This window comes from Pongo pygmaeus, chromosome 8 (genome assembly GCF_028885625.2).
Source record: "Pongo pygmaeus isolate AG05252 chromosome 8, NHGRI_mPonPyg2-v2.0_pri, whole genome shotgun sequence".
Lineage (NCBI taxonomy): Eukaryota > Metazoa > Chordata > Mammalia > Primates > Hominidae > Pongo > Pongo pygmaeus.
The window spans coordinates 62,244,399-62,264,960 of NC_072381.2; the positions used below are offsets into that span (position 1 = coordinate 62,244,399).

At 42.1% G+C, this 20,562-nt stretch overlaps 1 protein-coding gene across 8 annotated transcripts in view; it reads right to left on the reverse strand.

The window, feature by feature from the left end:
• The window catches only part of DYDC2 (DPY30 domain containing 2), a 39,185-nt gene that overhangs the window by 5,758 nt on the left and 12,865 nt on the right, over nucleotides 1-20,562 (reverse strand). The window contains exons 1-5 of one of the 8 annotated variants that reach the window (XR_008504919.2): nucleotides 19,465-20,558; nucleotides 14,983-15,138; nucleotides 14,500-14,622; nucleotides 9,907-10,006; nucleotides 5,089-5,276 (exon numbers count right to left, since the gene is read on the reverse strand). Coding sequence is in view for 7 of the 8 variants with exons in the window: in XM_054503697.2 (XP_054359672.1) it covers nucleotides 9,743-10,006; nucleotides 14,500-14,622; nucleotides 14,983-15,138; nucleotides 19,465-19,485 (564 nt within the window). In the remaining variant the exon portion in view is untranslated. Of the gene's footprint in view, nucleotides 1-5,088; nucleotides 5,277-8,640; nucleotides 10,007-14,499; nucleotides 14,623-14,982; nucleotides 15,139-15,382; nucleotides 15,760-15,786; nucleotides 16,784-19,464; nucleotides 20,559-20,562 lie in introns of those variants that run through there. The other 7 variants (XM_063669895.1, XM_063669893.1, XM_054503697.2 and 4 more) reach the window with 7 other exon arrangements.

A 20,562-nucleotide genomic window follows, 5' to 3' on the forward strand; every position in this document is an offset into this window, starting at 1 on the left:
CTTATACATTGGTTTAATTCCTCCTGATTTCAAGATTTGCTTAGTTTTGTCGTTTCTCATTGAGTCAACAGCCTTCAGAATTCGCTTCATTTGAGGTTTTGTTCTGAACATCTTGATCTATGGGTATTATTTTTCTGTATAAACATCTGCTCTGGCCAATCCATTTGGTGGAAGTTTCTCTTTCTAAGGCCATTTTCTCAGTAATTACGTTCTAAATGTGGTACTGGACATATCTCTTCCGGAACAGAGTTTTTGCGAATTTTCTCTCTGGATTTCTCTGTGAATTTGACTCAAATGCTCCTGAAGAGCCTAGTAGGGAACCATGTTTGTTCAACCCCTCCATTCTTCACAGTAACCCCCTGAAAGGGCTGCTTGGGAAATTGGGTCCCAGTCACATTTGCCTATTGATAGAAAATGCATTGATGTCACCTAGGGAAATGTGCCCCAATCATTTTTTTTTTTTTGAGACAGTCTCACTCTGTCGCCCAGGCTGGAGTGCAGTGGTGCAATCTCGGCTCACTGCAAGCTCCGCCTCCTGGGTTCACGCCATTCTCCTGCCTCAGCCTCCCGAGTAGCTGGGACTACAGGCGCCTGCCACCACACTCGGCTAATTTTTTGTATTTTTAGTAGAGATGGGGTTTCACATGTTAACCAGGATGGTCTCGATCTCCTGATCTCGTGATCTGCCCACTTCGGCCTCCCAAAGTACTGGGATTACAGGTGTGAGCCACTGCACCTGGCCGCCCAATCATCCTTTTAAAAATGAGCTTTAAGGCCTGGCACGGGGGCTCACGCCTGTAATCCCAGCACTTTAAGAAGCCTAGGTGGGCAGATCATTGGAGGTCAGGAGTTCGAGACCAGACTGACTAACATGGTGAAACCCTGTCTCTACTAAAAATACAAAAAAAAAATTAGCTGGGCATGGTTGTGGATGCCTGTAGTCCAAGCTTCTCAGGAGGCTGAGGCAGGAGAATCACTTGAACCCGGGAGGCGGAGGTTGCAGTGAGCTGAGATCACGCCACTGCACTCCAGCCTGGGTGACAGAGCGAGACTCCATCTCAAAATAAATAAATAAAATAAAATAAAATAAAAATGAGCTATATTTAAAAAAGCATTTCTTTTTGAAGAGCCTTGTCTTCAATATCTTTATCCAAGGATCTCAGACTTCCAAGAGACCCTCCTGGGCTAATTATTTTGTGGCCAATTTTATTCATGAAATCTCTTTCTTTAGCAATTTATTTGTTTATATTTGGAGACAGAGTCTGGCTCTGTTGGGTGTGATCTTGGCTCACTGCAACCTCCGCCTCCTGGATTCAAGAGATTCTTGTGCCTCAGCCTCCTGAGTAGCTGGGATTACAAGTGTGCGCTACCATGCCCAGCTAATTTTTTGTATTTTAGTAGAGACGAGGTTTCACCTTGTTGCCCAGGCTGGTTTCCTGAGCTCAGGCAATCTGCCCACCTTGGCTTCTCAAAGTGCAAGGATTACAGGCATGGGCCACCACGCCCAGCCAGCAATTTATTTTTGAGGGAATTTTATAAACACTGATTTTATGCACTGATGGTGACACTTACGAACATAGAGGAATTTTTCCCTAGCTAACATTTCTTATGAAATTGATTTCTATTCTCTAGTAAGAAGTAACTTGGCAAATTAAAAAGAAGCAAACAAAAAAACCCCTTAATTTCTTTTCTTTTTTTTTTTTTTTTTTTGAGACAGAGTCTCGCTCTGTCACCCAGGCTGGAGTGCAGTGGTGCAATCTCAGTTCACTGCAACCTCCACCTCACGGGTTCAAGCGATTCTCTGCCTCAGGCTCCCAAGTAGCTGGAACTACAGGGGCATGCTATCACGCCCAGCTAATTTTTGCATTTTTTTGTAGAGATAGGGTTTCACCACATTGGCCAGTCTGGTCTCTTGACCTCAAGTGATCCACCCGCCTCAGCCTCCCAAAGTGCTGGATTACAGGTGTGAGCCACCATGACCGGCCAAAGAACTTAATTTCTATTGGCCATTGCTATGGTCCCCTAAAAATTCATATGTTGAAACTAAATCCCCAATGCAATAGTATTAAGAGGTGGGGCCTTTGGGAGGGGATTAGGTTAGGAGGCCTCTGCCCTCATGAATGGGATTAGTGCCCCTATTAAAGAGGTTTGAGGGAGGCTGTTTGCCCCTTTCACCATGTGAGAACACACTGAAGGCACCATCTGTGAGGAAGGCCCTCATCAGACACTGAATCTGCTAGCACCTTGATCTTAGACCTCTCAGTCTCCAGAACTGTGAGACATCAATTTCTGTTTAAAGATTACCCAGTCTAAGGTATTCTGTTATAGTGCTCTGATTGGACTAAGATAGCACTCATTATAAGGTTTTTATCTTGGCCAGGCTCACCCATGGAATTTATGTCTCCTGGAGATAACTTTTGCAAAGTCTCTCTTCAGCTAGTTGCATCCATGTAGTTAGTTTCTTCAGACATATGATCTGAAAGTGTTTCATCCTGGCCCATTGAGGCCTTGGAATATGTCCCTAATGGTGACTTGTTGTTGTTGATTGCAGTCTGGCTGATAATAGCCATGGGTTGCATCACTGGTGGCAATGACTCCTCATCAATTTATCCCTTCCTGGCATTATAGGTGAACTCTTTCTTTTCTGGTGCCTCTTGTGGAACAATTTTTTTTTTTTTTTTTTTGCCTCAACAACCCTTGCCTGTGAACTATATTTCTGCTGATATTTTTGATTGTTTCATTTCACTTTGGATAAACTTATCTACAAGTGAGCCTTTTTTAGACAATGCTACCTCTGTATCCTGTCATTTTATTCCTGGAGATTCTTTTTTGACACTGGTAACTGAGAAATTTTTTCCTTTCTAATGATATTTTGGAATCAGTATCTTTTTACCGTGAGTCTAGAGGACAGCAGACCCAAGAAATCGATGCACTGCCAGCCCAACTTCTGACCACGGCTCCCAAAGTTCTGCTTTCTGGGAACCTTACTGGAACTCTCTTTCTTCTGTGACCTTTGGACTTGCCTTTTGTTGAAAGACATTGAGTTAGTTTCTTCTTGACAAACGGAACTCAAACATGAAAGCAGAAAAACCCAGAGAGCCTTCCCTTTGCCAATGTGACATGCAGTATGCCTCAGCAGTAAGCCACCCTTGAAAAACTGTCAGCTGAGCACACAGCTGTCTTCATACAAATCACAAATTTTAATCCTTCCAGGAAAATTCATCATCAGTTTTTCTTTGCTGACAAGCATCTTCTTATAGACACATTTTTAGTTGATTTAAGCTATTTCATTCTCTTATATTCTGAAAATATGTTTGTAATATCATAGCTTTTATATTTGTTCCCCTAAAGTTGTTCTTTTTAATTCCTTTACTAAAGGTAGAAAGGGGTATTTATTTTTCCCATAGGATATTATTCCATCATTTGAAAATAGATTTGTAATCTGCACAAAAATGTAAGAATGACATCACTCAGTACTAATTGGTCAAAAGGATGTTTTCACTGGGAGATAGTATTCCATCACTGGGAAGAACTTTATAAATTTTATCACTTATATTGTTATAACAGTGTGTCTAAAGTATCTAATGCGAATTTTTGAAATATCTTGTTTTGGGCCATAAATGCTTAGAGAATTGTTAATTCTGGCTGGTAATCGAGACAAATAAAATATGCATGAGTAAGCTTAAATGCTTCTGGATAACAATGGTTATTTGAAAGCTCTGTGAATATTTCATATCATCTAAGAGGCAAGAAAAAGACTGTAATCAACTTGCAGCAAAATGTCCCTGAACAGGGAAAAAAGACTTTCTTTGTTAGATTGTATTAATCAGGACAGCCCAGCAGCCAAGCGTGTGGGCCTTAACAGGCAGACATCAGTGCCACCTCCTGGTGTCTGCCTTGGCCCAGCCATTAATCTCTCTGAACCTTAAGTGTTTTCTCATCCATAACATGGGGATTGTGAAAGTGTCCAACTCATGGGGTGCTGTAAGAATTAAATGAGATAATGCAATTAAGCACTTAGCACAGTGCTTGGTACTTATTAAACAGCCAAATACGTCAGTTACCATTATTGAAAACTAACATAAACTTTTTCTTTTTTTCTTTTGAGAGACAGGGTCTTCCTCTGTTGCCCAGACTGGAGCAGTGGTGCAATCATGGCTCACTGTAGCCTCTACCTCCTGGGCTCAAGCCATCCTCCCACTTCAACCTCCTAAGTAGCTGGGACCACAGGTGGATGTCACCATGCCCAGCTAATTTTTAAATTTTTTGTAGAGACAGGGTTTCGCTATGTTGCCAAGGCTGGTCTTGAACTCCTGGCCTCAAGTGATCCTCTCGCCTTGGCCTCTTAAACTGTTGGGATTACAGGCGTGAGCCACCTCCTGGCTTAAAATAATCCTTTTTAATAATGTATTTCTTCCTTTTTTCTTTTTCTTTCTTTTTTTTGAGACAGAGTCTCACTCTGTTGCACCGTCTGGAGTGCAGTGGCTGATCTCAGCCCACTGCAACCTCCATTTCCCGGGTTCAAGCGATTCTCCTGCCTCAGCCTCCTGAGTAGCTGGGACTACAGGTGCGCGCCATCACGCCCAGCTAATTTTTGTATTTTTGGTAGAGACGGGGTTTCACCATGTTGGCCAGGCTGGTCTTGAACTCTTGACCTTAGGTGATCCGCCCACCTTGGCCTCCCAAAGTGCTGGGATTACAGGGATGAGCCACCATGCCCAGCTAATGTCTGTCTCTTTTCTAAAGCATATGTAGAGGAATCAACTTGAGTGGTAAGAAGGAGAATTTTCATAATCCCTTTAGAAATGTGTGGAACATCTGATGAACATGTGCCCTTTGGGGGAAGATGCTTTCCAACCAAGACCCTAGCTCTTTGAGGATGGCCTTGATATTAAACTCACTTCAAAAGCAGCCGTTATTTGGGGGCTAAATTTACTTGGTTCTTCAATTTGCCCCTAAACAAGTGAAAGCTGGGAGCCATTCTCCCTCCCCTCACTGTGGATTCTGCGTCTCTAGCACCTCTCAGATCCAGCCCTCCCCCTGCACCCAGCGCCTCCAGAGCAGTTTCTCCACACACATCCTGCTTACCCTGCAGTGGGACTCGCTCCTGCCTCTGTGCCTCTGCACATGCCCTCCTCTTCTGAAACGTTCTCTGTGGTGTGTCACCTGCCTTCTTTTAGGTCATCATCTCTCCCTGCACAGGGCTCATGTGTGGTCATTGAGCATCTCCCACATGCTCAGCATTGGGTCTCTTACTTCTGCCCATCATAGCTGCCCTGAAAGGTAGACAGGATTGGTGAAGAGAGTTGCCAACCACAGGAATTAGGAAGTGAGGAAAATAAGACAGTGTCCCTTCAGTTTACCTGGGAGAGCAGGGTAAGCTTGGCCAGAGCTGAGACTCATAATGGCACCTTACCAAGAGAGGGGAGAAAGGCTATACCCTGAGTGAAGGCACTCATCTCCCTTTAGAAAGAATGTGTCCTTCAGAAAGGGGCAGCACAAGCATTGCCAGTGACCTGTAAGCATTTCCCTGAGGGCATAGGGGAACTGGACCATTTTTCTTTGCAATTTTCAGTCCCCTGGGAACACTATCCCTCAGTAGAGCTCTGTTGTTACCATCTTGAAATTCTTTATAGGTTCTGTATTTCCACACTGCATTGGGCCCTACAAATTATGCAGCTGTCCTTCTCAGGACAAATGCTTAAAAAATGGTTGCTAACAAAAATGATAGCATATGTCCAATAGAACTAAAAGAAGGGCCAGGCGCAGTGGCTCATGTCTGTGATCTCAGCACTTTGGGAGGCTGAGGCAGGTGGATTATCTGAGGTCAGGAGTTCAAGACCAGCCTGGCCAACATGATGAAGCCCTGTCTCTACTAAAAATACAAAAATTAGCTGGGCGTGGTGGTGTACACCTGTAATCCCAGCTACTCAGAGGGCCGAGACAGGAGAATCACTTGAACCCAGGAGGTGAAGGTTGCAGTGAGCCAAGATTGTGCCACGGCACTCCAGCCTAGGTGACAGAGCGAGAATCCACCTCAAAAAAAAGAACTGAAGGAGATACTAACTAAGAAACTAAGGAATATAAATACTTGGCCTCTGGCCTTTAGTTGAAAGACACTGAGGCAGCCATAAGACTCAACCTTTTGATGTTTCTAAGTGGAAACATTCTAAAATCCAGTCTTTACTGAAGGTATGTCTTCCTTTTTTCTTACAGAAGTAATTCATACTCATTGGAAAGATTGAATTATCAGAAAAATATATAACTGAAAGTCATTGTCTCCCATAATTCCTGCTACTGAGACATCACTATTTTTTTTTTAACTTTTAAGCTCAGGGGTACATGTGCAGGATGTGCAGGTTTGTTACATAGGTAAACATGTGTCAGGATTTACCATATGGATTATTTCATCACTCATGTATTAAGCCTATTATCCATTATTTTCCTGATCCTCTCCCTCCTCCCACCCTCCACTCTCCAAAAGGCCCCCGTGTGTGTTGTTCCCCACTATGTGTCCATGTGTTCTCATCATTTAGCTCTCACTTATAAGTGACAACATGTGGTATTTGGTTTTCTGTTCCTGTGTTAGTCTGCTACGGATAATGGCCCGCAGTTCCATCCATGTCCCTGTAAAGGACATGATCTCATTATTTTTTTATGGCTGCATAGTACTCCATGGTGTATATGTACCACATTTTCTTTATCCAGTCTATCACTGATGGGTATTTAGGTTGATTCCATGACCTTGCTATTGTGAATAGTGCTGCATTGAACATATGCATGCATGTGTCTTTATGGTAGAAAAATTTATATTCCTTTTGATATATACCCAGTAATGGCATTGCTGGATCGAATAGTTTAATATTTCTGTCTTTAGGTCTCTGAGGAATTGCCATACTGTCTTCCACAATGGTTGAACTAATTTACACTCCCATCAACAGTGTATAAATGTTCCTTTTTCTCCATAACTTCGCCAGCATCTGTTATTTTTTGACTTTTTAATAATAGCCATTTTGACTAGTGTGAGATTGTAGCTCACTGTGGTTTATATTTGCATTTCTCTAATGGTCAGTGACAAGCTTTTTTCATATGATTGTTGGCTGCATGTATGTCTTCTTTTGAGAAGCGTCTGTTAATGTCCTTTGTCCACTTTCTAATGGGGTTGAGTTTTTTCTTGTAAATTTGTTTAAGTTCCTTATAGATACTGGAGATTAGACCTTTGTCAGATGCATAGTTTGCAAAAATGTTCTCCCATTCTGTAGGTTGTCCGTTTACTCTGTTGATAGTTACTTTTGTTGGAGACAACACTATTAACAGTCTGGTGTTTATTCCCCCAGGTACTTTCCATAGTTTATGCTAATACATTATAAATAGTATTTAGTATTAATATTTCTATTATTTTAGAAAATTGACTACTGCTATGTGTGTTCTGTAACTAGTATTGAGGACAGACTAGAGAAGGTCAAGGATGGGTCTAGTTAACAGGCTACTGCGATCACCTAGAGAAAGATGAGTGTGGTTTGGGCATTCAAGTTGTTGAATTCTGACTTTATTTAAATGGAAAGCCAACAAACCAGATGTAGGGTGACAAAAAAAAAGTGGAGTCAAAGGGGACTCCAAGAGTGTTGGCCTGAGCAAGTGGAATTATGGAGAGAAACTGCTTCAGAGAAACTATCAGGGAAAGTCCACTGAGACGAGTTAAGTTTGAGGTGTCCATTGGTCATCCAAGTAGAGACGTCAAGCAGTCAAGTTCAGGGAATTTTGATTAAAGATATAAATCTAAAGTCCTTAGCATATAGATGATATTTGAATGAATGTAGATATAAAGTAATTAAAAACATTTTTTTCAAACCTTTAAGGTTTACTGCCATTTAAGCTGTCATCATTATCAACACAGTGAAAAGGCAACATTTCATTTGTTCACAGCATGGGAGAAAATATTTGCAAATCATATATTTGATAAAGTGTTAACATCTAGAATATATGTAGAACTCCTAAAACTCGAAAAAAAGCCAAAAAAAAATGCAATTAAAAAATGGGCAAAGGACTTGAATAGATATTTTTCCATAAAAGATATACAAATGGCCAATAAGTACAGACTTAACATCACTCATTATAAGGGAAATGCAAATCAAAACTACAATGAGATACCACCTCACATCCATTAGGATGGTTACTATCAAAACAACAACAACAACAACGACAACAAAATAACAAGTATTGGTGAGGACGTGGAGAAGTTGGAACCCTGTGCACTGCTGGTGGGAATGTAAAATGGTACAGCTGCTGTGGAAAAAGAATGGCGGCTTCCCAAAAAATTAAAAACAGAATTACCATATGATCCAGCAATTCTACTTCTAGGCATATACTCAAAAGACCTGAAAGCAGGATCTTGAAGAGATATTTGTAGAGTCATGTTCACAGCAGCATTATTCACAATTGCTAAAATGTGAACGTATCCATTGATGGATGAATGCCCATTGATGGACAATGAAATAAATGGATATGCAAAACATGGTATAAACATACAACGGAATATTATTCCACCTTAAAAAGGAAGGAAATTCTGATACATGCTACAACATGAATGAACCTGGAGGACATTATGCTAAATGAAATAAACCAGTCACAAAAAAGACAAATATTGTATGAGTCTACTTATACAACATACTTACAGAGTAATCTAAATCACAGAGACAGAAAGAATGGTGGTTGCCAGGGGCTGGGGAGAGGGAGAAATTGCGAGTTATTTTTTAATGGGTGTAGAGTTTCAGTTTTGCAAGATGAAAGAGTTTTGCAGCTGGATGGTGGTGATGGTTGCACAAGAATGTGAATCTACTTAATACAACTGATCTGTACACTTAAAAATGGTTAAGATGGTACATCTTACATGTATTTCACCAGTTACAAAAATTGAAAAAAGTATTAAAACATTGATAATATATGTTGAATAAAAATATCCGCTATCAGTGACATAGGTAGACTCCAGGATATGTGTAAAAAATACTCAGAGGCCTGACTGTGAAGTGAAGCAAAAGTTAAGACATGAACACACAAGATGGATGTGTGTTGGGAGAAAAGCTGAGGCAAGGCTTGGAACATGTCCAGGGTCCAGGATAAAACCCCTTGCGGCCTTTGTTATGTGTCCAGACTTGCTGTCTCCTTGCTTCTAGCACTCCCGTTATCTCAAGTAGCCATGTGTTTCAAAGAAAATGCTAAACCCTCACAGCTGTAGTTCATTTGCTTGATACATTGCTTCCTTTCAACCCCCACATCCTCACCACCTGTTTCTTTGTTTGATCACCAATAAATAGCATGGGCTTCCAGAGCTCGGGGCCTTCACAGCCTCCATACTAGCATTGGCCCCCTGGTCCCACTTTCTCTCTTGTCTTTTCTCATTCCTTTCACTCAGCTGGACTTTGACTCGGTAGCCCCCATGGCCTGGTGTTGGGTCTGATCACCCCAACAGATGTGTTTTCACTGTGTAGTCTCCAAAACATTGATAAAACAAGAGGAAAAAGTCACAGCCATTTGGTTACTTATTTTAAATCCTTATTCTGAGTTTATTTTATCCTATAACTAGTTCAAATATTCACATGATTAAGGGTTTTTCAGAAGAGGAGTAGGCTGGAGAGTCCCTGAACTCTCCTTTTACAGCCCCTTAAATCTTGGTGCTAGCTGGCCATTTTCTTGGCTTCCAGCTTTGAGAGAAGTAAATCAGAAGCATCTACCTTCTGGTAACCTAAGAAGGAGATGTGGAGCCAGGAGGCATTTCATGAGCAACTTCATGCTGAAAAGCCTCCTTGTAATTTATTTCTTGTGGCATTTTGAAGTTCCAGTCAATCTGGCCAGCAGACTCTGAAGGAGGAACCTGTTGAGGCATTCCTGGAATCAGACTGGAAGTACCTGGCAGGAATTCCTGCTTCAAGGCCTCCTTCTCAAGGGGGTTTGTGTCCTCCTGCATGAATATGGTCTTCTTCGTGGAAACAGTTTCAGAAGTCAGTTCCTAAATAGAAAACAAAAAAGCCAAAAAGTTATTATTAGAGACTAAAGCACACAAGATGTATGGCAAAAACACAGTATTGCTATTTTCATGCCAGAGACTAAGAACCAAACTGAAATAGCCCTGCTTTAACAAAGCATAAAACCAAACCTATAGGATCAAGTTGATTCACCAATAATTTAATTGCCTGCCAGAACAAAACCCATCATCTTTTCATGGAAAACAACGCAATCTAGACTCCCTATAAAATGTCCTCTACAATGTCCAGAACACAAGTAATAATTACCAGAAGTAAAAAAGTAGGAAAATGTGAACCATAATCTAGAGGAAAAGTATCCAATAGAAAAAGGCCCCAGAATGGGCTGGGCGTGGTGGCTTACGCCTGTAATCCCAGCACTTTGGGAGGCCCAGGCGGGTGGATCACGAGGTCAGGAGTTTGAGACCAGCCTGGCCAACATGGTGAAACCCTGTCTCTACTAAAAATAAAAAAATTAGCTGGGTGTGGTGGCAGGCGCCTGTAATCCCAGTTACTTGGGAGGCTGAGGCAGGAGAATCACTTGAACCGGGCAGGCAGAGGTTGCAGTGAGCCAAGATCTTGCCACCGCACTCCAGCTTGGGTGACAAAGTGAGACTCCATCTCAAAAAAAAAAAAAAAGAAAAAAAAAGAAAGAAAAAGGTCCCAAAATGACATAGATGATGGACACAGCTATTATAAATATTTTCAAAAATCCAAGGTAGAATATGGACATAATGTAAGAGTTAAGATTTGTCAGCAGAGAAAATGGAAATTATATTTAAAAAACTAAATGGAAATTCTAGAACTGAAAAGTACAATATCTGAAGTGAAAAAATCCACAGAATCCCCAGATAGGATATAGGGCATTGCAGAAGAAATGGTCAGTAAACATAAAGGTATATCAGTAGAAATTATCCAAACTAAACCACACAGGAAAAAAACAAACAAGCTTCAGTGACCTATGAGACAATATTGAGCAGTCTAACATCCATGTCCCTGGCTGAGGTAGGAATCCTTGGAGCTTAGGCTCTACTGACCCCCTTCACTCCAATCTTTGCCTGGAAGTCGTACAGGTCCATTCTACAATGAGCCCTGTGGAGCTCATCCTTGTCCACATGGTCTCTGAGACCCTTCTACACTTCAAACTATTGAGTCTATGCAGCAAATATCTATTCATTCTATAAAAATGTATTTCTAAAACATTTGTATAGTTTAGATCTTTATAAACAATAGGAGTTTTCTTCTGACTCAGAAACAAAATTATGGTTTACTTAAAGCTGCATCTGCTTAATGAAGAGACATCAATACCAAGGATAACCTCTGCCTGACTCAAATTCTACTTCCTCTATGGATACTTTTTGATTCGGATAATTGGGTATGATCCCTACCATACATAGCATTCTGTTTCTATTTCTCTTTTGATACATCCACTAGATAAGTAGTATTCAATCTGGGGTACTCAAAGACTTGCTAACATGTATCCAAGTCATGATTTTTTTTGCATTTTTGTTTTTTTTTAAAGAGATTAAGGGAAAAACTGCAAAGCTTTGAGTATATGCATATCAGTTCATCAGGTAAACTAGCAGCCCTGCTGAAATTTTATGCAACCCATCCTGGGCCAGTTTGAAATTGGTTTTCCCAGCACTAGTCACACAAAATGCAAAGGTGACCAATAGCAAGGAACAGTTTGTAATCCACCTTGAATCAATCAGAAACCAGAACTTGGAATCTTGTCTTTTTGATACACCTCTGCCTCTTTGTCCTTTATTTAGCCTTGTCAAAGTTTGCTTGGAGAGTAACTCACATCTTAATGTTGTGGCTCTCTCTTGCCAGGTAAACTATAAATCTGCTTCATTTTAGATCACTCTTGGGTTCTCTTTATTTCCTTCTAACATAGGGAATCAATTTCCATAATCACAACCTACACATGAACTCTTTCCTAAAACTGAGAACTTGCACATAGTCTAGACATTGTGCTTGTTGTCATTTCCCATCTTCCCTTACAACTGCCTACATCACACACTTGGCAAAAGAATGACATACCATTTACTTATCTAAATCTTGTTAAAGAATATTGCTGTAGGATGCAAAACCTCAGTGAAACACAAAAAGACAATTCAAAATATTGATGTGAGCTGAGAAATTTTCCTTAATAAAGCTGCCATAAAACTAGCGTGGAGTTTTGGGAGTCTTCTTTACATATTTCTTATTGCCTTATATATTTCTATTTCTATTAACAGTAAAGCATGGTGTTAGAAATGGATTAGAGGTGGGCAGCAAGGTGATGACAAGTTTTGCTGAATGATCCTCACCTCTCCCATCTCCAAACAATTGCTTAAAGAAGGAATTCTTCCTGAGGGAGAGTTCCTTTAGACTATTGTCAAACAATAGAATGAAACTATCTTTTGATTTAATTTATTTACAAGACATTCAGGCTTAAAAAAGCAAATATATTCTTTATGAGGACGTTGAGTATATTAGTATAAATGTAAATAAGCTTAACATTTTCATGTCTTCAAATTGGCTTGGAAGCTAGCAAATGCTGGTGAATTGTAATGGACTGCATTAAAGACTTTAATGCACAGAGTATAGTGATAGTTAAAAAGATGTCTTATATCAAACCCAACATTGCAATTGAGATGACTCTCTATCCAGGTATCTACCACTTTGTAGAAAGCATAGAATGGCATAAGGTGTTTTTCAGGAGATTGTGAAAAAAACTGTGGGAGGTAAAAGATAGGCTTGTCAGACTGACAAATGCAGAGTTATTTTCAGCTATTTCAGCTTAATAACTTACATCTAATATTATAACATCACAGAGGAGGCATCTGAAATTTCACAGAAAAGTAAATAGAATGTAATAAACCAAATACTAAATACTAAGTTAAATATCTGAAGTATGCACTGATAACAACCATATTTGGTTTCTGAAAAATATTGAACACTACTTGAAAAGGGCTCAAAGGATCTTATATGAAAAAATATTTGTGAATAGATTTTTTAAAAATCAGATTTTTTGGCCGGGCGTGGTGGCTCATGCCTGTAATCCCAGCACTTTGGGAGGCCGAGGTGGGCAGATCACGAGGTCAGGAGATCAAGACCATCCTGGTTAACACGGTAAAACCCCGTCTCTACTAAAAAAAAAAAAAAAAAAAAATTAGCCGGTTGTGGTGGCATGTGCCTGTAGTCCCAGATACTCGGGAGGCTGAGGCAGGAGAATCACTTGAACCCGGGAGGCAGAGGCTGTAGTGAGCCGAGATCGCGCCACTGTGCTCCAGCCTGGGCAACAGAGTGAGACTCCATCTCAAAAAAAAAAAAAAAAAAAAATCAGATTTTTTTTTTTTTCTTTACAATAAAGTTCATTTATTCAACAATTATTATTATTTTTTTATTTTTATTTTTTGCTATCCCTCCCCCCTCCCCCCACCCCACAACAGTCCCCGAAGTGTGATGTTCCCCTTCCTGTGTCCATGTGTTCTCATTGGTCAATTCCCACCTATGAGTGAGAATATGCGGTGTTTGGTTTTTTGTTCTTGCGATAGTTTACTGAGAATGATGATTTCCAATTTCATCCGTGTCCCTACAAAGGACGTGAACTCATCATTTTTTATGGCTGCATAGTATTCCATGGTGTATATGTGCCACATTTTCTTAATCCAGTCTATCATTGTTGGACATTTGGGTTGGTTCCAAGTCTTTGCTATTGTGAATAATGCCGCAATAAACATACATGTGCATGTGTCTTTATAGCAGCATGATTTATAGTCCTTTGGGTATATACCCAGTAATGGGATGGCTGGGTCAAATGGAATTTCTAGTTCTAGATCCCTGAGGAATCGCCACACTGACTTCCACAATGGTTGAACTAGTTTACAGTCCCACCAACAGTGTAAAAGTGTTCCTATTTCTCCACATCCTCTCCAGCACCTGTTGTTTCCTGACTTTTTAATGATTGCCATTTTAACTGGTGTGAGATGGTATCTCATTGTGGTTTTGATTTGCATTTCTCTGATGGCCAGTGATGGTGAGCATTTTTTCATGTGTTTTTTGGCTGCATAAATGTCTTCTTTTGAGAAGTGTCTGTTCATGTCCTTCGCCCACTTTTTGATGGGGTTGTTTGTTTTTTTCTTGTAAATTTGTTGGAGTTCATTGTAGATTCTGGATATTAGCCCTTTGTCAGATGAGTAGGTTGCGAAAATTTTCTCCCATAAAAAAATCAGATTTTTTTTAAAACCAGTAACACCAGAGTATTTCCTAAAATCTAAGATAAATTTGTCTTTTAATATCTCCTTTTTTCATTAACAAAGATTGCCAGTAACATTGGTTTATATGCAAATATGTGAATACTTGCATATATATTGAAAATCAAGCTAAAGAGACCCTTAATGTGCCTTGGATTGGGACTGGGCTGACTTGTGGCTTTCCTGGAGTCCATCGTTGGGATGTGTGTGGCAACCCAAAGCTGAGTCCTTTTCCCTACCTTGTGACACTTTTCACAGTTCTGTTGAATCTGATACTCTTCCTGTTTCAGCATTTCTGTCATTTCCATTTCCTTGAGGCTACTGTCATATTCCTCCTGCAGCTGGATCTTCTTTTCCCTATTCTGGGGTGAGGTGACAGAGTCGAATCAGGTCAGCACCCAGGAAAGCCTTATAAACGGGGCCCCCTCACTGGAGACTGATTTGGGCTGTGGGCTCTTCGGGCCTGTTGAGTTTCCTCTTGTAACTAGCTTTAGCCTGCTAGTAGTTACAAACCCTTCAACTCCACAGCTCCTCTGAGTTGAAGCCCCACTCCTCTGAGTTAGCCCCCAGGATACCCATGCTTCAGCGATATCTGGCTCTAAGAGCAAGTCAAATAAACCAAGAAATTCCCCAGGCCAGCTCCAGAATCCTGCCTTGTATCTTGGCTTTCAAATTACTCTGGGAAAGCTGGGCCCTCCCTAAGTCCCAGTGCATATACACACCTCTTCTTTTGCTTTTGCTGTTTTCCCGTAATGATAAAGCCAGTGAGCCAGGTATTCTATTGGGTCACTGGGCCGAACCTTCGCCACCTCTGCCAGTGCCTGGGCCAGGCAATTTCCAAAGCACCTCTTCAGGTAGTTAGTTTCCATCCTGGCAGCCTGGAAAACATCAAAACAAAGTCACACTATTTTAAAAACTTAATCTGATATTAAAAATAGACACATTCTAACCAATTCACATTTATTTCAGGATAAATATGAGATGCTTCCGGATCACACCCTTCCCAAAAGAACCAACAAACACTTGCTCTTATAGTCAAATGGACTTTTTTTCTAAAGCTCTCCAGCTGCACTAGGTCAGTGTAGGTCCTAGGGTTTATCAGGCTTGGGAGGAGATTGGTACCTTGGTGATAAGAGTGGCTAAGGCCTCCCCTTACCCACAAATTTCTGCCCTTGAGTAGACAGAAAATAAAGGAGCAGGTAGGAGGTCCTGGGGAGGGGCTCTGAACACCCAGCAGGTTGTGCTATTGTGAGGTGGAGGCTACAGTCATCTATGACATAGATAAGATAGGCTCATTTATTTCACAAGGGACCATGGAAATGCACTGGGGAGAAGAGAGAGGGAAAATGTTGGTGCTGCAGCTATTGCTTGTCAGGAGCTCTGCTAGCACCTGATATAATATTCCATTCTCTATTACTTAAGGATTTACTATTCATCATATTTCAAGAGCTGGAGGCAATGTAGCCCAACTTAGGAGCGGCAGGGAATTGTGGCAGTAGGAATGCACATTCTGGAATAAGGCAGACCAAGTTCCAGTCCTGATTCTGCCACCTATTAGCTGTGTGATCTTCAGCAAGTGACTCAGTCTCTCTCAGCCTCAGTTTTCTTATCTGTAAAATAAAAGTAACAAAATTATGTAGCTTACAATAATTAGATTAGAGAAGATAATAAACACACACCAGGCACTTAGCCAGGCACAGAGTAAGTGCTTATTACACTATTCAGTGGAGGATTGTGCCATGAAATGACCTAGGACCTGGCCTCCTCCTGACGGATTCCATATTCCTGAAGTTGACACATTTTAATTCCAAAAGAGCCCAGCAAATAATAAAAGCTCAGATCTAGCCTTAACATTTTCTGGAGGCATTTTTCAATTTGTCCCCCTACTTCCCATATTTTAGCTTAAGGAAAGAAAAACAAGTAGACAGATATCCACATCTATCTTATACATATCTATCTTATGGATATAGAAAAAAATATTTCCTAGTTCTCTCTACTGCAAGGGCCTTGAAACCAAAACACTTCAGTAGCAATGAGCACACTGAGCATATAAACCTTGCTTGTAAATAGCCTTCGTCACTTAAGAGGAATCAGGGCTCCTTGGAGAAATGGCTGATTCCAAGGCTGGGGCAGGACAAGTCTAATGAGCCTGGAACATTTTGTTGTGCCAGAAAGTAAGAAAATTCTAAAAAATACAATGGTTGGGGACAGAGAAGCCAGCTTGAAGGGGCTCCTACTAGTCAAATCTGGGGCAGTTTGACCATTAAAATAGTGACTGTAATGGATTATAACTTATAGAATAAAATAAGAATCCATGAGTCCATATGAGAATACATAAGTAGATTAAGAAGGGGGAAGGCAAAGTTCTTTGTTAAAGTAGAATGCCAACTAATAAATGTGGGGAGAATATTGGAGTTTTAAAAAACTGCCATTTCCTCATCACCGTAGTATAACTGAATCAAAGCAGGATCATCAATGAGTCAATGAGTGCTAAACCTGGGTGAACATTTGACAAGGAATAAGATATATGCATAGTCTCAAAGTTTCTTCTCACAAATTAAGTATTAATTCCAAAGGAAATACACAAATTTTACAGTGGCAAAACCTAGCCAACAAAACCTTAACCAAGTAATCAAAGTAAACATCACCAATAAAGGAACAAAGTGACATCAAGTGCCTCCTGATGTGATGCACTTCTTATGGTACATAAAACATTTCCGTGGATTCCTGCCTAAAATGCAATATTTGAATGTAATTGAAGAAACATCAAATAAATCCAAAGCAACTACCTTGTACTCTTAAAAATGTTGAGGTTATGAAAAAAAAAAGAGTAACTGTTATAGATCAAAGGATATTGAACAGCTATAATAACTACATGTAACACATGATCCTAGATTGGGCCTGGACAAGAAAAAATAATTCAGCTGGGCATGGTGGTGCAGGCCTATAAACCCAGCACTTTGGGAGGTTGAGGCAGAAGGATCACTTGAGCTCAGGAGTTTGAGACCAGCCTGGGCAACAAGGCAAAACCCTGTCTCCACAAAAAATACAAAAATTAGCCAGGTGTGATGGCACATACCTGTAGTCCCAGCTACTTGGAGGGGTTGGGGGCGGGGCTGAGGTGGGAGGATCACTTGAGCCCAGGAGGTTGTGGCTGCAATGCGTTGAGATCTCACCACTGCACTCCAACCTGGGTGACAGAGTGAGACCCTGTCTAAAAAAAAAAAAAAAAAGAAAGAAAGAAAAGAAGAAGAAAGAATTCTATAAAGGGCATTGTTGGGAAAATTGGTTGAATTGAATGTGAAATGTAGATTATGTGATATAATTTATCCAAGTTAAATTTCTTAATTTTGAATAATGGAAATATGAGTAAGAGAATGTCCTTTTTCTAGGGCTGAATAATGGCTCCCAAATGTGTCTATGTCTGAATACCTGGAACCTATGAATATGTCACCTTAAATGGCAAAAGGGACTTTGTAACTGTGATTAAATTAAGGATCTTGAGATAGAGGGATTATCCTGGATTATCTGAGTAGGAACAATGTAATCACAGGTGTCACTATAAGAGGGACACAGTACGGTCAGACAGGGAAAGTGATGACAGAGCCGAGGGAGAAAAAGCGATGTGATTCAGGGACTTAAGCCAAGGGTATCCTCTAGAAGCTGGAAAAGACAAGAAAATGGATTCTCCCCAGAGCCTCCTGAGGAACCTGCCCTGCTGACACTTTGGTTTTAGCTCTATAAGATTCATTTTGAACTTCTGACCCCAAGACCTGTAAAGGAATTTAAAAAAGAATTGAGTGGGGTAGTGATGGAGGGTGGGGACAGAGGTGGGTGGTGTCTCCTGCCAATCTGTGTGGCCCACTTGAACCAATGCATTTGGATAAACAAACTTCTACACCCCTCTTACTCAAAGCTGGTCTGATGACAGATGACCAGCAGCATTCCATCACCTGGGTGAGAGGTGACAGCGTGCTGGCAGCCCTCTCAGCCCTCACTTGCTCCTGGCGCCTCGGCCTTGGCACCCACTCTGGCCACGCTTGAGGAGCCCTTCAGCCTGCCGCTGCACTGTGGGAGCCCCTCTCTGGGCAGGCTGAGGCCGGAGCCGGCTCCTTCTGCTTGCAGGGAGATGTGGAGGGAGAGGCGCGGGCGAGAACCGGGGCCGCATGTGGGGCTCGCAGGCCAGCGCAAGTTCCGGGTGGGCGTGGTCTCGGTAGGCCCCGCACTCAGATCAGCCGGCCAGCGCTGCAGACCCCAGGCAGTGAGGAGCTTAGCACCTGGGCCAGCAGCTGCAGAGGGTGCGCTGGGTCCCCCAGCAGTGCCGACCTGCCAGCACTTTGCTCGAATTCTTGCCGGGCCTCAACTGAATCCCCACGGGGCAGGGCTCGGGACATGCAGCCCGCCATGCCCGAGCCTCCCCCCACCTTGGGCTCCTGTGCTGCCCGAGCCTCCCTGATGAGTGCCACCCACTGCTCCACGGTGCCTGGTCCCATCGACCGCCCAAGGGCTGAGGAGTGCAGGCGCACTACATGGGACTGGCAGGCAGCTCTGCCTGCAGCCCTGGTGCAGGATCCACTAGGTGAAGCCATTTGGGCTCCTGAGTCTACTGGAGACTTGGAGAATCTTTATGTCTAGCTAAGGGATTGTAAATACACCAATCAGCACTCTGTGTCTAGCTGAAGGTTTGTAAATGTACCAATCAGCACCCTGTGTCTAGCTCAAGGTTTGTAAATGCACCAATCAGTGCTCTGTGTCTAGCTAATCTAGTGGGGACTTGGAGAACTTTTGTGTCTAGCTCAAGGATTGTAAACACACCAATCAGCACCCTGTCAAAATGGACCAATCAGCTCTCTGTAAAACAGACCAATCAGCTCTCCGTAAAATGAATCAATCAGCAGGATGTGGGTAGGACCAGATAAGGGAATAAGAGCAGGCTGCCTGAGCCAACAGTGGCAGCCCGCTCCGGGTCCCCTTCCACACTGTGGAAGCTTTGTTCTTTCGCTCTTTGCAGTAAATCTTGCTGCTGCTCATTCTTTGGGTCTGTACCGCCTTTATGAGCTGTAACACTCACCACAAAGGTCTGCAGCTTCACTTCTGAGGCCAGCAAAACCAGGAACCCACCAGAAGGAAGAAACTCAGAACACATCCGAACATCAGAAGGAACAAACTCCAGACACGCCGCCTTTAAGAACTGTAACACTCACCGCAAGGGTCCGCAGCTTCATTCTTGAAGTCAGTGAGACCAAGAACCCACCAATTCTGGACACACTGGGACTTGTCGAGATGCAGAATCTCAGGTCCCACCCCACCCCACAGATTCAGAACCTACATGTTAATAAAATCTCCAAGCGACCTGAAGTTACCAATCTACTTTGCCTGGATCACTGTAGAACTGTCCTTCCCGGAAGACAGAATCACCAACTCTGCATTCTCTGGTCATTGGGTGGCTGCCACACTGGTTACATGTGGAAAGCCATATTGGCATACCTCCACCTACTCTAAATTGCCCATTTTCAACAATGATCTGAATGAAATGTGTTTGCCCAACAGTCACTAAGATATGGTACAAAGACAGTAGAGCCAGCATAGAGCCACAATGTGAGGGCTGGAGGGGAAGGAGTCAAGGGGATGCCTTTTATTTTTTATTTTTAAGAGAGAGCCTCGTTCTGTCGCCCAAGCTGGAGTGCAGTGGCACAATCTCGTCTTACTACAATCTCTGCCTCCTTGGTTCAAGCGATTCCTCTGTCTCAGCCTCCTGAGGAGCTGGGATTACAGGTGTGCGCCACCACACCCGGCTAATTTTTGTATTTTTAGTAGAGATGTGGTTTCTCCATGTTGGCCATGCTGGTCTCGAATTCCTCACCTCAGGCGATCCGCCCACCTCCGCCTCCCAAAGTGCTAGGATTACAGGCGTGAGCCACCGTGCCTGGCCAAGGGGATGCCTTTTAAAGCCCACTCAGACCAACTTAGGGTACACTCACCAATGGGGAGGAGAGGCTGTTTTTCAGTGTTTCCCAGAGCTCCTCTGAGAGTCTGCTTACACAGTTCCTGGCCTTGCACTCAGTAGGCATGGTAATAAGAATAGGGGTTCTCTTTGTTTACTGTATACCGCCCATGCTTGGCACACTGGAAGCTCAGTAAATATTTCTTGACTTATTCATTGAGAGAATTGACACCCGCGCTCATGCTTCCCTTTGAATTTTCCCTGCCGAATCTGGCATTTACTATCTCAACTAACATTTACTAAGGCCTCTCTTGCCTGGCACTGCCCCGCCCATAAGCTGAAAGCACGGGAAAGGCTA